This window comes from Staurois parvus, unplaced genomic scaffold (genome assembly GCF_062004578.1).
Source record: "Staurois parvus isolate SC_StPar_1 unplaced genomic scaffold, SC_StPar_1.0 ptg002485l, whole genome shotgun sequence".
NCBI lineage: Eukaryota > Metazoa > Chordata > Amphibia > Anura > Ranidae > Staurois > Staurois parvus.
In genome coordinates this window covers 64719-81188 of record NW_028320281.1, presented here as the reverse complement: position 1 = coordinate 81188, position 16470 = coordinate 64719, and the positions used below count along the sequence as shown (strand labels likewise).

The window sequence follows — 16470 nt, the reverse complement described above, 5'->3', positions numbered from 1 at the left end:
GGAACCTGAAGCACCGCCCTGTGGATGATCGGGATTTTCCTAGAGCAGAGTGTGTTGGTAAAGTGGAGTCTATGGACCACTTTCTGCTCCAGTGTCCCTGTAACATAGAGGTGTATAAAAGGGTGGGGAGGGTTCTGGGCACCCCCTTTCTCTTTCACATGAGTAATGCAGAGTGGGTGTACGGGGCATTCCTGACTCTCCGGGACTCTGATTTGGATACACTTTTTTTAGTTAGTATAGCTGTTTGACACCGTGCATTCCATGTGAAGTAACAGTTTACCCTGCGGAAGAAGGTCCTCCCTGTAGAAGTGGTGGTGCACGATATTCTGGGTGAAGTTGGGAAGATTCGGGGTCTGGAGAAGGGTAGGGAGCCTCGGGCAGTCTGGATAATGGCCTGGAGGAATATCAGGCCTACCGTTGGTGAACTGTCTATCTCTGGGGGAGGGGCGCTTTTCTTATGCTGTTCTTTTCACTCCCTTAGTTTTTGTCGATTAAGATCTTCTTGAAGAAGGGCTGCATGCATAATGGGGGCGGGGCTGCATGCATAATGGGGGCGGGGTTGTTTCGCTTTAACATAGAGGTGTATAAAAGGTTGGGGAGGGTTCTGGGCATCCCCTTTCTCTATCGCATGAGTTATGCAGAGTGGGTGTACGGGGCATTCCTGACTCTCCGGGATTTTGATTTGGATACACCTTTTCTGGTTAGTATAGTTGTTCGTTACTTCACATGAAACGCACGGTGTCAGATTACCCTGCGGAAGAAAGTCCTCCCTGTAGAGGTGGTGGTGCACAATATTCTGGGTGAGATTGGGAAGATTCGGGGTCTGGAGAAGGGCATGGAGCCTCGGGCAGTCTGGATAAGGGCGTGGGGGAATATCAGACCTACCTTTGGTGAACTGCTCATGTCTGGGGGAGGGGCTCTTTTCTTATACTGTTCTTTTTACTCCGTTAGTTTTTTTTGATTAAGATCTTCTTGAAGAAGGGCTGCATGCATAAAGGGTTCGGGGCTGCATGCATAATGGGGGCGGGGTTGTTTCCCTTTAACATAGATGTGTATAAAAGGGTGGGGAGGGTTCTGGGCACCCCCTTTCTCTATCGCATGAGTTATGCAGAGTGGGTGTACGGTGCAATCCTGACTCTCCTGGATTTTGATTCGGACACACTTTTTCCTGTTAGTATAGTTGTTTGTTACTTCACGTGGAACGCACGGTGTCAGATTATCCTGCGGAAGAAAGTCCTCCCTGTAGAAGTGGTGGTGCACGATATTCTGGGTGAGGTTGGGAAGATTCGGGGTCTGGAGAAGGGCATGGAGCCTCGGGCAGTCTGGATAATGGCCTGGAGGAATATCAGACCTACCTTTGGTGAACTGTCCATCTCTGGGGGAGGGGCTCTTTTCTTATACTGTTCTTTTCACTCCCTTAGTTTTTGTCGATTAAGATCTTCTTGAAGAAGGGCTGCATGCATAATGGGGGCGGGGCTGCATGCATAATGGGGGCGGGGCTGCATGCATAATGGGGGCGGGGTTGTTTCCCTTTAACATAGAGGTGTATAAAAGGGTGGGGAGGGTTCTGGGCACCCCCTTTCTCTATCGCATGAGTTATGCAGAGTGGGTGTACGGTGCAATCCTGACTCTCCGGGATTTTGATTCGGACACACTTTTTCCTGTTAGTATAGTTGTTTGTTACTTCATGTGGAACGCACGGTGTCAGATTATCCTGCGGAAGAAAGTCCTCCCTGTAGAAGTGGTGGTGCACGATATTCTGGGTGAGGTTGGGAAGATTCGGGGTCTGGAGAAGGGTAGGGAGCCTCGGGCAGTCTGGATAATGGCCTGGAGGAATATCAGACCTACCTTTGGTGAACTGTCCATCTCTGGGGGAGGGGCGCTTTTCTTATACTGTTCTTTTCACTCCGTTAGTTTTTGTTGATTAAGATCTTCTTGAAGAAGGGCTGCATGCATAATGGGGGCGGGGCTGCATGCATAATGGGTGCGGGGCTGCATGCATAATGGGGCGGGGCTGCATGCATAATGGGGGCGGGGTTGTTTCCCTTTAACATAGATGTGTATAAAAGGGTGGGGAGGGTCCTGGGCACCCCCTTTCTCTATCGCATGAGTTATGCAGAGTGGGTGTACGGGGCAATCCTGACTCTCCGGGATTTTGATTCGGACATACTTTTTCCTGTTAGTATAGTTGTTCGTTACTTCACGTGGAATGAGGGGGTTTTAATACATCGCAGCTCAAGGGATCCCTGGGGACCTCTGGAGACACCCAAAGGATACAATAAGCTGTTGGACTTAGATGGAGAAATTCACATATGAAAATGTAAACTTGAAAATGTGATAATATGTCACAGATTGTGTGTAACGTCATTTGATGGCCGTATGACATTTACATGGAGCTCCACCCCCCAATCAGTGTACTCCCCGCCCTCTTTGTATTGGGTGGAGTGAATTGTTATCGCGATCCTTCTGTCTCTTCGGGATAATGATGACACTTCTCACTGTGTTTATCTCCAGGTGTGCCGGCTGTATTCGTGACGATCTGGGCGCGGGAGAGAGCCACGTTTGCAGATACAGAGTGAGTACAACTTCCTTCCCCGATACACAAAGACACGTCATACACCCCGTGGTGTCCTCATTGCACCGGAAGATGTTTCACTGATTTAAAATGAAAAATCGGTCGGGATTCCACCCGTTGTGGACACTGAATGTGCTGCAAATCAGAGTACACAGAGGTGGGCAGTTCATCCTGTCCTCCTGCTCCGCTCCCCATCACATGGATGTGTATGGAAGTACGCTGAAACAGGCTAAAGTGTCACTGGGGATCACAGAGATACAAAGTAACATTGTTTATAAACATCGATCAGACGGGAGATAGAGATACAAAGTAACATTGTTTATAAACATCGATCAGACGGGAGATAGAGATACAAAGTAACATTGTTTATAAACATCGATCAGACGGGAGATAGAGAGATACAAAGTAACATTGTTTATAAACATCGATCAGACGGGAGATAGAGATACAAAGTAACATTGTTTATAAACATTGATCAGACGGGAGATAGAGATACAAAGTAACATTGTTTATAAACATCGATCAGACGGGAGATAGAGATACAAAGTAACATTGTTTATAAACATCGATCAGACGGGAGATAGAGATACAAAGTAACATTGTTTATAAACATCGATCAGACGGGAGATGGAGATACAAAGTAACATTGTTTATAAACATCGATCAGACGGGGGATAGAGATACAAAGTAACATTGTTTATAAACATCGATCAGACGGGAGATGGAGAGATACAAAGTAACATTGTTTATAAACATCGATCAGACGGGAGATGGAGATACAAAGTAACATTGTTTATAAACATCGATCAGACGGGGGATAGAGATACAAAGTAACATTGTTTATAAACATCGATCAGACGGGAGATGGAGATACAAAGTAACATTGTTTATAAACATCGATCAGACGGGAGATAGAGATACAAAGTAACATTGTTTATAAACATCGATCAGACGGGAGATAGAGATACAAAGTAACATTGTTTATAAACATCGATCAGACAGGAGATAGAGATACAAAGTAACATTGTTTATAAACATCGATCAGACGGGAGATAGAGAGATACAAAGTAACATTGTTTATAAATATCCAGGAACCCGGGAACTCAGCACAGGGATGGTGGGAACCCCTCATAATAGGCACAGCGGGTGTAAAGAGCTAAAAACTCAGAGGTCCCAAGGGGCAATGGAAACTGCCACCAAAGTATTTACCAAATACTGATCCTGGGTGGACAGATCCTTAAAGTACCAACGTACGTTCCCCGCCCCACACCCTCTTTACATCATAGCCCCCCCTTTCATACCAGAGACCTCAGTGCATCAGAAGCCCCCCGTCATATCACAGCCCCCCTTCAACAAAGTATATAGTACAATGGATTCAGTGAGCCCGACTCTCAGCTGAACGATTGACCAACCGACTTGTTTCAGAAATACAGCGACTCCGCCCCCCTGAGACTCGCAGTGGGCGTGCCTGGAAGTCATTTCATTTCTGAGCTGGAGGAACGATCGCCCTTCCAGCTGGCAGTGTTCCTGATGAAAGGCCCCCGTTGTGTCATACAAATTGCTTCTTCTTTTTTTTTCTTCGGTCGCTGGATACATGGGGCAGTCACTTTGATGGATTGGGCCATCTCTTTCCTGAATATATCGGGATGCCTCTTTGCTGGATTGGAATATCCCTTTGTTGAATATACCGTATGGGATTTCTCTTTGCTGAATATATGGGGATGTCTCTTTGCTGGTTTGGGAAGTCTGTTTGCTGAATATATGGGGATGTCTGTGCTGGATTAGGCCATCTCTTTGCTGAATATATGCGGATGCCTCTTTGCTGGATTGGAATGTCTCTTTGTTGAATATACAGTATGGGATTTCTCTTTGCTGAATAAATGGGGATTTCTCTTTGCTGGTTTGGGAAGTCTGTTTGCTGAATATATGGGGATGCCTGTGCTGGATTAGGCCATCTCTTTGCTGAATATATGCGGATGCCTCTTTGCTGGATTGGAATGTCTTTTTGTTGAATATACCATATGGGATTTCTCTTTGCTGAATAAATGGGGATGTCTCTTTGCTGGTTTGGGAATTCTGTTTGCTGAATATATGGGGATGTCTCTTTGCTGGTTTGGTATGTCTGTTTGCTTAATATATGGGGATGTCTGTGCTGGATTAGGCCATCTCTTTGTTGAATATATGCGGATGCCTCTTTGCTGGATTGGAATGTCTCTTTGTTGAATATACCGTATGGGATTTCTCTTTGCTGAATATATGGGGCTGTCTCTTTGCTGCTCTTTGACCCACATTTTCCTTACTTTTTAAATCCTGAAAGCACTTCATATATTGAGTTGTAACAGTGTTTAACCACATGCCGCCCAGCCACCGCATATAAACAGTGGCAGGGCGGCGCTCGTAGGCAAAAGCACGTTTTAAAACGTGTGCCTACAAAACAGGCAGGGGGCGCGCGCGCGAGGCACGCGCCCGCCCTACCTGTCCCGCGGGTGTCAGCAGCGGGTCCCCGCCGCCGGGTCACGGCCGGTTTTTACCGGCCGTTTTCCCGCGATGAGCGGTGAACACTGAAACAGAGCAGGGCTGCATTGTTTACACACAGCCTGCTCTGTGACAGTTCGCCGCCAAGCTGCAGAGGGAGAATACAGTTTCTCTCCCTCGATCAGCTCCCCCCTCCCTCCCCCGTTCAGTACACACCCCCGCCCCCTTAGTAAAACACTCCCCTCACACAGTGAACACTAAAAATGTTAACCCCTTCCTCCCCAGTGACATTAGTACAGTTTCAGTGGGTTTTTTTCACTGATCACTGTATTGGTGTCACTGGGGATGTCAGTGACCCCAAGTCAGCTCCCCCCCAGTGTCAAAATGTCCGCCTCAGTCCCGCCATAAGTCGCTGGTCGCCGTCATATGTCGCTGATTGCCGCTATATGTCGCTGATCGGCGCCATTATTAGTATAAATAAAAATTAAAAATCCCAGTATCTTTCCCGCCATTTGTAAACGCTATAACTTTCACGTAAACCAATTAATTTACACGTTTTGGGTTTTTTTTTAGCAAAGACGTCGCAGAATACATTTTGGCAGAAATTTATGACTAAATTTGATTTTTACATTTTTTTTTTTACTGGACATGTTTTATAGCAAAAAGTCCAAAATATTGTTTTCTTTTTCCTCAAAATTGTCAGCCTTTTTTTTTTATAGCGCAAAAAATAAAAACCGCACAGGCGATCAAATACCACCGAAAGAAAGCTCAATTTGTGGGGGGAAAAAAGGATGTAAATTTCATGTATGTACCGTATTGCATGACCGCGCAATTGTCCGTTAAACTAGCGCAGCGCTGTATAGCAGAAAAATGGCGTAAATTGCAGTATCTATACCATAGTTTGTAGACGCGATAACTTCACACAAAGCAATCAATATTCACTTATTGGGATTTTTTTTACCAAAAACATGGAGCGGGAGACATTTTGGCCTAAATTTATAACCAACTTTGAGTTTACTATATATTTTTTATAGCTGAAAGTAAAAAATATTGTTTTTCTTCAAAATTTTTGGCCTTTTTTTGTTTATAGCGTGAAAAATAAAAAGCGCACGGGTGATCAAATACCACCGAAAGAAAGCTCTATTTGTGTGAAAAAAAGGACGTAAATTTCGTTTGGGTGCAGCGTTGCATGACCGCGCAATTATCAGTTGAATTAGTGCAGCGCCGAGTAGCAAAAAGAGGCGTGGTCATTAAGGGGGGGGTAAATCCTCTGGAGCTCAAGTGGTTAAAAAAAAGTGGGTGCACTGAAGGACTCGGTGATATGACCAGAGGGTGGATTCGGTGGGATGGCCCTGGGGAACGTTGGTGGTTGGCCCTGCGGTGGCCCAGGCCTAAAGCTGAGTATACCCGTATACCCAAAACATTGGTTTCCACAGAATTTCCCTGAGACCTTGAAATGATTTTCATGGTTCCTCGGGGGGGGGGGGGGGGGGGAGCTGCTTTAGAACCTTACACTATTCCATATTTTGGTCCTGACTGGTCTTCAGTTAAAAGCTCATTTCAGATTAAAAACAGCCAGAGACGTTGAACCAATCGGGAATTTAGTGTGAAGGGCAAACAATTATCCTCTGCCCCCCAATTATCCTCTGCCCCCCAATTATCCTCTGCCCCCCAATTATCCTCTGCCCCCCGAGCTCGACCACATAAAAAAATAATGCGATGATAATTTGGAAATTACTGAGCATTTGTCCTTTTCCCCTTCATGCTGGATTGATTTTCTGGTCCTGAAAGCCTACTTCTACTGTCGGTGGTGCTGAGGACAGGTACACTCCCCGGCCTCTTTATTAGGTCCGCCTCTTCAATGGCTCTGTAACACAAATTGCTAATCAGCCAATCACGCGGCAGCAACTCGATGCATTTAGGCATCTAGACGTGGTGATGGCGACTTGCTGAAGTTCAAATCGAACATCAGATTGGGGAAGAAAGGGGATTTAAGTGGCTTTGACCGTGTCACGGGCTGGTTTGAGTATTTCAAAAGCTGCTGATCTCCTGGGATTTTCCCGCACAACCATCTCTAGGGATTACAGAGAATGGTCCGAAAAAGAGAAAATATCCAGTGAGTGGCAGTTGTGTGGAGGAAAATAACTTGTTGGTGTCGGAGGTCAGAGGAGAATGGGCAGACTGGTTGGAGATGATAGAAAGGTAACAGGAACTCCAATAACCCCTCGTTACTCCCAAGGTATGGAGAATACCATCTCTGAATGCAGAACACGTCCAACCTTGAAGCAGATGGGCTACAGCAGCAGAAGACCACACCGGGGGCCACTCCTGTCAGCTAAGAATAGGAAACGGAGGCTACAGTTCGCACAGGATCACCAAAATTGGCCAATAGAAGATTGGAAGAACGTTGCCGGGTCTGATGAGTCTGTATTTCAGCTGCGACATTCAGATGGTGGGGTCAGAATTTGGTGTGAAGAACATGAAAGCATGGATCCATCCTGCCTTGTATCCACGGTTCAGGCTGGTGGTGGTGTCATGGTGTGGGGGATCCATCCTGCCTTGTATCAATAGTTCAGGCTGGTGGTGGTGTCATGGTGTGGTGGATCCATCCTGCCTTGTATCAATGGTTCAGGCTGGTGGTGGTGTCATGGTGTGGGGGATCCATCCTGCCTTGTATCAACAGTTCAGGCTGGTGGTGGTGGTGTCATGGTGTGGTGGATCCATCCTGCCTTGTATCAATGGTTCAGGCTGGTGGTGGTGGTGTCATGGTGTGATGGATCCATCCTGCCTTGTATCAACGGTTCAGGCTGGTGGTGGTGTCATGGTGTGGTGGATCCATCCTGCCTTGTATGAATGGTTCAGGGTGGTGGTGGTGGTATCATGGTGTGGTGGATCCATCCTGCCTTGTATCAATGGTTCAGGCTGGTGGTGGTGTCATGGTGTGGTGGATCCATCCTGCCTTGTATCAATGGTTCAGGCTGGTGGTGGTGGTGTCATGGTGTGGTGGATCCATCCTGCCTTGTATCAATGGTTCAGGCTGGTGTCGGTGGTGTCATGGTGTGGTGGATTCATCCTGCCTTGTATCAGTGGTTCAGGGTGGTGGTGGTGGTGTCATGGTGTGGTGGATCCATTCTGCCTTGTATCAATGGTTCAGGCTGGTGGTGTCATGGTGTGGGGGATCCATCCTACCTTGTATCAATGGTTCAGGCTGGTGGTGGTGGTGTCATGGTGTGGTGGATCCATCCTGCCTTGTATCAATGGTTCAGGCTGGTGGTGTCATGGTGTGGGGGATCCATCCTGCCTTGTATCAATGGTTCAGGCTGGTGGTGGTGTCATGGTGTGGTGGATCCATCCTACCATTTTTTGGGGAGTTTTTCTGCCATTTCTCAGGCGCATGCAATTTTAAGGCTCATCTTGTTGGATATCTATTCACTCTTTTAAAATTTTTACAAAACTTTGGTAATCTATTGTGTTTGTACGCACCAAAAAGTCATTTTATAGTTTTTTTGTCTCTTTCAAAAAAATATGCATTTGATAAAAGTTTGTGCGAATATTGCGCAATATAAAAAAAAAATGCAACTGCCACCATTGTATTCTCCAAGGCCTCTGCTTGTAGAAAATGTATAATTGTTTGTAATCTTTTCGCAGAAAATGCTGATCTGTAACGTGTGTGTGAAAGCTATATATACAGTTGTGTTGAAAATACTAGCCGTCAGACATCACTAACCGAATCAGTCACTGTTTTTGGTGGAAATGATATTTCTACATGGCAGATAATTTCCTAGCAGGTGTAGTAGAGTCATAGAAATCCAACAGACCCGACAGTCATGACATGCATGCTGCTGATTCTGTGTCATTGAATCACTCATTGAAAGGGGCGTGTTCACAATAATAGCCGTGTGGAGTTCTATTAGTGACGTCATTCATTCTTTGATAAACAGGTGGCAATTATTGCCCTTATTTAAGGAAGGAAGGCAGCAAATGTTGGACATGCTGGTTACAGTGCATTTCTCTCTGAAATTCTGAGGAAAATGGGTTGTCCAGACATTGTTCAGAAGAACAGCGTACCTTGATTAAAAAGTTGATTGGAGGGGAAAACATATAAAGAAGTGCAGAAAATGATCGGCTGCTCAGCTAAAATGATGGCAAATGCTTTAAAATGGCAACCAAAACCTGAAAGACGAGGAAGAAAGCGAAAAACTACCATTGGAATGGATAGAAGAATAGCCAAAATGGGGCGGACTCAGCCAACAATCAGCTCCAGGAAGATGAAAGAAGGTGTGACGTTCCCTGTGAGGACTCAGCCAACAATCAGCTCCAGGAAGATGAAAGAAGGTGTGACGTTCCCTGTGAGGACTCAGCCAACAATCAGCTCCAGGAAGATGAAAAAAGTTGTGACGTTCCCTGTGAGGACTGTTACAATTAGAAGACGCCGATGTGAAGCCAAGCTATCTGCAAGAAGTCCCCGCAAAGTCCCACTGTTGGAAAAAAGACGTGTGCTGAAGAGGTTACAATCTGCCAAAGAGCACATTGACTGGCCTAAAGAGAAATGGCGCAACATTTTGTGGACTGATGAAAGTAAGATTGTTCTTTTTGGGTGTAGTGGGCGGAGATAGTTTGTCAGACGACCCCCAAACACTGAATTCAAGCCACAGTACACTGTGAAGACCGTGAAGCATGGTGGTGCAAGCATCATGATATGGGGATGTTTCTCATACTACGGTGTTGGGCCTATTTATCGCATACCAGGGATCATGGATCAGTTTGAATCCATCAGAATACTTGAAGAGGTCATGGTGCCTTATGCTGAAGAGGAAATGCCCTTGAAATGGGGGTTCCAACAAGACAACGACCCCAAACACACCAGTAAACGTGCAACATCTTGGTTCCAGACCAACAAGATGGACGTTATGGAGTGGCCAGCCCAATCCCCGGATCTTCATCCAATAGAAAACTTGTGGGGTGACATCAAAAATGCCGTTTCTGAGGCCAAACCAAGAAATAGAGAAGAACTGTGGAATGTCGTCCAATCATCCTGGGCTGGAATACCTGATCACAGGGGCCAGAAGTTGGGGGACTCCATGCAACACAGATGTACAGCAGTTCTCAGAAACAGTGCGACTACAACCAAATATTCATGAAGTCATTCAAAGGAAAGCAAAATCTTCAAACATTTCTCAGTTTATATAGTGAATGTTGGAGTTTGTAAAGAAGAATACAAACACGGCCATTTTTTTGAACCGTCTAATATTCACTTTTCTTCCATTTTTTTAGAGGAACAACACAAATTTGATGTATTTTTCTTCATGTTGTGATTTGGAATAGAATGTGTCGTGTTCCCAATGCATTTGTGTGGATGGAAATAAAAGGATTAGAAGGATTTGCAGCTTTAGTCACTGTTTTCATCACACTGCTATTATTTGGAACACAACTGTACATTAGTACTGAAGTATACACTTGGCTTTTCCGTGAGAATATATAGAATGAATAATAAAATGATGGAAGCTTTAACAAACATGCTTGTAAAGACGTATTTCTGTACCTAGAAGTCCCATGTTTTTATGGTTCAATTTTCATGTAAGTATTGTCCCAAGGATTATGGTGCACCCCCAATTGGGGCGCTCTCATGATGTCTATATATGTTTGAGATCAAGTGCAACAGCTGTCAGTCCCTCTTCCTCCCCCTGGCCTCCGCTCAGTAAATAACACCCGTCTCTGCCAGTCCCACCACTGCCCTCTATTCAGAGTCTACCTTCCCTCTCTGTCAACCCCTCCACTGGCCTCTGCTCAGTGTCCTCCACCCCTCTCTGCCAGTCTTTCCGCTGGCCGCCATTTAGTGTCCTCCACTCTCTTTGCCAATCCCTCCGCTGGCTTTATTTCAGTGTCCTCCACCCCTGTCTGTCAATCCCTCCACAGGTCTCCATTCAGTGTCCTCCATTCCTCTCTGCCAATCCTTCCACTAGCCTCCATTCAGTGTCTTCCACCCCTCTATGCAATCCCTCCACTGGCTTCTGCTCAGTGTCCTCCACCCCTCTCTGCCAATCCCTCCACTGACCTCCACTCAGTGTCCTCCACCCCTCTCTGCCAATCCCTCCAATGGCTTCCATTTGGTATCCTCCACTCCTCCCTGCCAATCCCTCCACTGGCCTCCATTCAGTGTCCTCCACCCCCCTATGCCAGTCCCATCACTGGCCTCCACTCAGTGTCCACCTTCCCTCTCTGCCAACCCCACCACTGGCCTCTGCTCAGTGTCCTCCACCCCCCTATGCCAGTCCCATCAATGGCCTCCACTCATTGTCCGCCGTCCCTCTCTGCCAACCCCACTATTGGTGTCAGGAATGGGCTCAGCACAGGTGGTGCTGGGGCTCACCTGCCTTGTGAGCTGCAGTACCAGTGCTGGCCAGCAGGTGCTCTCAGCAGCCAGAATCTCACTCCTGCAATCAAGCCATCACATGAGGCTGATTGCAGGAGGTGTATTTAAGCAATGGCCAGGCCTGTAGTCAGTGCCTTGGTGTTTGTTCCCATGAGCCCCTGTGCCTGATTCCTGCCTGATCCTGACTCTGCTAGAACTCTGCCTGCACTGACCCCGGCTATTCCTGACCACTCTCCTGCCTGCTCCTTGTACCTTGTCTGCCCGATAGTTACCGACCCGGCCTGCCTGACTACGTTTGTGTTTCTGCACATATTGTGATCTGTTGGAGGTTTGGTTTTTGCACTGTGTGTACTGTATTGTGCACTGTATTGCCTTTAACCCCTTGCCTACCAGACACTTATACCCCCTTATTTACCAGGCCAATTTTCAGCTTTCAGAGCTGCCGCACTTTGATTGACAATTGCGCGGTCATGCAACATTGTACCCATATGAAATTTTGATCATTTTTTCCTCACAAATAGAGATTTCTTTTGGTGGTATTTACTCCCCGCTGGGCGCTTTACTTTTTGCGCTATAAATAAAAAAGTGCAAAAAATGTGAAAAAAAAAAAAGTTTCTTTGTTTCTATTATAAAATTTTTCAAACAGGTATATTTTCTCCTTCACTGATGTGCGTTGATAAGGCAGCACTAATGGGCACTGATAGGCGGCACTGATGGGCACTGATAGGCAGCACTAAAGGGCACTGATAGGCAGTACTAATGAGATGGCACTGATAGACAGCACTGATGAGGTGTCACGGATAGGCGGCACTAATAGGCGGCACTGATAGGTGACACTGATGATGGGTACTGATAGACGGCACTGACTGGCATCACTGCTGGGCACTGACTGGCACAACCCCTGGGCACTGACTGGTGGCACTGACTGGCAGCACTGCTGGGCTGCACTGGTGGATGGGCACAGGTGGGTGGCACTGGTGGGCACAGGTGGGTGGGCACAGGTGGGTGGCACTGCTGGGCACATGTAGGTGGCACTTCTGGGCACAGGTAGGTGGCACTGCAGAGTGGCACAGGTGGGTGCACTGCTGGGCATGGGTGGGCGGAGCTAGTGGGCGCACTGCTGGGCGGAACTTGCGTGTGGCACTGCTGGGCACCGATCATCAGGGCACTGATCATCAGTGCCCTGATGATCGGTGCCGATCCCCACTCTGACAACTGACGGTTCTCGGCAGTACTTTCCTCACGATCTGACAGTGTGAGGAAAGTGCAGCCAAGAACCGGCACTTGCATTTCCCTCTGATCAGCGTGTCATTGGACACCGCTGATCAGGTGGTAAAAGGCCGCTGTGATTGGCCTTTTACCACATCACGTGATCAGCTGTGTCCGTAGGACACAGCGATCACGGAGATCGCCGGGTGCGCACCCCCTGGGGCGCGCAGGAGAGCGCGTTCTGGGAGGACGTCATATGACGTCCACTCAGAACTGGCCGGCCGCAGTGAAGCCGTCATTCGGCTATGCGCGGTCGGCAAGAGGTTAATAAATTATATTGTTTTACACCATACTTGAAGCCTGCGTTTCCCTGCGTCAGTCACACACCTCTGGTCATACCTGGATCCCTGACATTACACCAAGGCCAATCCTGACCAGAAGTGGCTGCACAGGGAAGCCATCTTGGCTTGTTGGGGAAGGATGCATCCTGAGGAGGTTGTGTACTTGTGTCTGCTAGTCTTAGAAGACAGAGAAAATGGCAATCAGACTCTGAAGGAGTATACCAGGGATCAGCTGCTAGAATGCATAGGGGTCGCTCATTGAAGAGCTGAAGGAGGGCTGGAGGAGAGCTGAAGGAGGGCTGGAGGAGAAATGGAGGAGGGTGGAGGAGAGCTGAATGGGGGCTGGGGGAGAGCTGAAGGAGGGCTGGAGGAGGGTGGAGGAGAGCTAAATGGGGGCTGGGGGAGAGCTGGAGGAACGTGGAGGAGAACTGGAGAAGAGCTGAAGGAGTGCTGGAAAAAGGGCTGAGATGGGTGGAGATGGTCAGAGGCTGGAAGGTGTTTTTCTTTACCGCACAGGCATGGCCATGCCGTGCCCCTACTGCGCATGCACTTCACAAAAATTAGGCTGTTTTATTACAGCTTTTCTGCAGGCGTCCATATTAAATGTGGGCACGTGAAGCCACCGCCACTCTTTTTCTGGGTGTTCTGCATGCTGCCTCGCCCTGATGAAAAGCTCACACATGTACGTGAAGTCCACATCTTGGCCGCGCCCACACACGAAGAATTACACTTCCAGTCCTTCATGTACATGTTGCTATAGCTGTGGCAGCCAATGTTTCCTGCCCCTCCCAGCCCTCTTGTATTGCATTGTATTGTCTCCCTCCATTATATAAAGTGCTGCGTAAACTCTTGAAACTGTATAAATCCGCAACAATAATAATATGTTAATGTCATAAAATCGAGTATAGACATAATAAAAAGAAATGACTGATTGTTCTTCTACATAGAGGACTCCCTGAGCGGTGAATTAACCCTTCTCTATCCTGTCTCCTCTCAGGTGCTGGGACCTCAGTGCAGGGAATTTAAAATGGATCATACAAGGTCCGATCTTGGCTGCTACAGTGGTAAGTGATCCCTGGTGGAGTTCCATCCTAAAGCTGAACTGTCATCAGATATTTGTTTTAATGCTCAGTACATGCAGGAGAAACAACAGCGTGACGCGGGAATTGGTGGATTGTAGAAGCACCACCTTATTGTAACGAGTAGATTTATATCCAAAAAGCTCCACTCCAGTCCCAGAGGCAGCGAGTGATGGAAGGCAATGTCAAGCAACAGTGCAGTTTGCCTCGAGGAAGCTACTGTGGTCAAGAGAAGACCTGCCAGATGGATGGATGGCCATCAGCATCTATGGCGGCTTCAACCCCTTTGTCAAGCAAGCCTGGGGGAAGGAACTTTCGACTTTATAGTCCTCATTCACAGAGGACATTTGGCCTGCCAGAGGGATGGATGTCTGGCAGTGTCTATGGCGGCTTCAACCCCTTTGTCAAGCAAGCCTGGGGGAAGGAACTTTCAACATCATAGTCCTCATGCACAGAGGACATTTGGCCTGCCAGAGGGATGGATGTCCGGCAGTGTCTATGGCGGTATCTTGTGTCACTAATAGAAGACCGAGTGGCATAAGATTAGTGGGCAGACTGCTACGCATTTTAGGGGCTCCACCCCTTTGTCAAGCAAGCCCAGGAACAAGAACTTTTGGCTTGATAGGCCTCATGCGCACAGGACGTTTGGCCTGCCAGAAGGATGGATGTCCGTCAGCGTCTATGGCTGTATCTTGTGTCACTAATAGAAGACCGAGTGGCATAAGATTAGTGGGCAGACTGCTACGCATTTTAGGGGCTCCACCCCTTTGTCAAGCAAACCCAGGAACAAGAACTTTCGGCTTTATAGGCCTCATGCACACAGGATGTTTGGTCCACCAGAGGGTTAGATGGCCATCAGCATCTATGGCGGCTCCAACCCCTTTGTCAAGCAAGTCTGGGGGAAGGAACGTTCGACATCATAGTCCTCATGCACAGAGGACATTTGGCCCACCAGAGGGATAGATATCCAGTAGTGTCTATGGCTGTATCTTATGCCACCAACAGGAGACCGAGCGGCATCAGATTGGTGGGCAGGCTGCTACGCATTTCAGGGGCACCACCCCCTTTGTCAAGCAAGCCCAGGAACAAGAACTTTCGGCTTTATAGGCCTCATGCACACAGGACGTTTGGCCCGCCAGAGGGATGGATGTTTGACAGTGTCTATGGCTGTATCTGGTGTCACTAATAAAAGGCCGAGTGGCATCAGATTAATGGGCAGGCCTCTTCGCATTTTAGGAGCTCCACCCCCTTTCTCAAGCAAGCCAAGGGGCAAGAACGTTTGGATTTATAAAAAAGAGTGGTCAGGTCCAGGCAGAGGTCATGGACTGGCAGCAAGCAAGAGAGTAGTCAGGTCCAGGCAGAGGTCATGGACTGGCAGCAAGCAAGAGAGTAGTCAGGTCCAGGCAGAGGTCATGGACTGGCAGCAAGCAAGAGAGTAGTCAGGTCTAGGCAGAGGTCATGGGCAGGCAGCAGGTAAGAGAGTAGTCAGGTCCAGGCAGAGGTCATGGACTGGCAGCAAGCAAGAGAGTAGTCAGGTCTAGGCAGAGGTCATGGACTGGCAGCAAGCAAGAGAGTAGTCAGGTCCAGGCAGAGGTCATGGACTGGCAGCAAGCAAGAGAGTAGTCAGGTCCAGGCAGAGGTCATGGACTGGCAGCAAGCAAGAGAGTAGTCAGGTCCGGGTAGAGGTCATGGACTGGCAGCAAGCAAGAGAGTAGTCAGGTCCAGGCAGAGGTCATGGACTGGCAGCAGGTAAGAGAGTAGTCAGGTCCAGGCAGAGGTCATGGACTGGCAGCAAGCAAGAGAGTAGTCAGGTCTAGGCAGAGGTCATGGACTGGCAGCAAGCAAGAGAGTAGTCAGGTCCAGGCAGAGGTCATGGACTGGCAGCAAGCAAGAGAGTAGTCAGGTCCAGGCAGAGGTCATGGACTGGCAGCAAGCAAGAGAGTAGTCCAGTCCGGGCAGAGGTCATGGACTGGCAGCAAGCAAGAGAGTAGTCAGGTCCAGGCAGAGGTCATGGACTGGCAGCAAGCAAGAGAGTAGTCAGGTCTAGGCAGAGGTCATGGACTGGCACCAAGCAAGAGAGTAGTCAGGTCCAGGCAGAGGTCATGGACTGGCAGCAAGCAAGAGAGTAGTCAGGTCTAGGCAGAGGTCATGGACTGGCAGCAAGCAAGAGAGTAGTCAGGTCTAGGCAGAGGTCATGGGCAGGCAGCAGGTAAGAAAGTAGTCAGGTTGAAGCAGAGGTCATGGACTGGCAGCAAGCAAGAGAGTAGTCAGGTCCAGGCAGAGGTCATAGACTGGCAGCAAACAAGAGAGTAGTCAGGTCCAGGCAGAGGTCATGGACTGGCAGCAAGCAAGAGAGTAGTCAGGTCTGGGCAGAGGTCATGGACTGGCAGCAAGCAAGAGAGTAGTCAGGTCTGGGCA

The 16470-nt window shown here is 48.1% G+C and overlaps 1 protein-coding gene across 1 annotated transcript in view; it reads left to right on the top strand.

The window, feature by feature from the left end:
• The window catches only part of LOC149430736 (parathyroid hormone/parathyroid hormone-related peptide receptor-like), a 73751-nt gene that overhangs the window by 33454 nt on the left and 23827 nt on the right, over window positions 1-16470 (top strand). The window contains exons 3-4 of the mRNA XM_089666039.1: window positions 2515-2575; window positions 13971-14037. Of these exons, the coding sequence (XP_089522165.1) occupies window positions 2515-2575; window positions 13971-14037 (128 nt within the window). The remainder of the gene's footprint in view (window positions 1-2514; window positions 2576-13970; window positions 14038-16470) is intronic.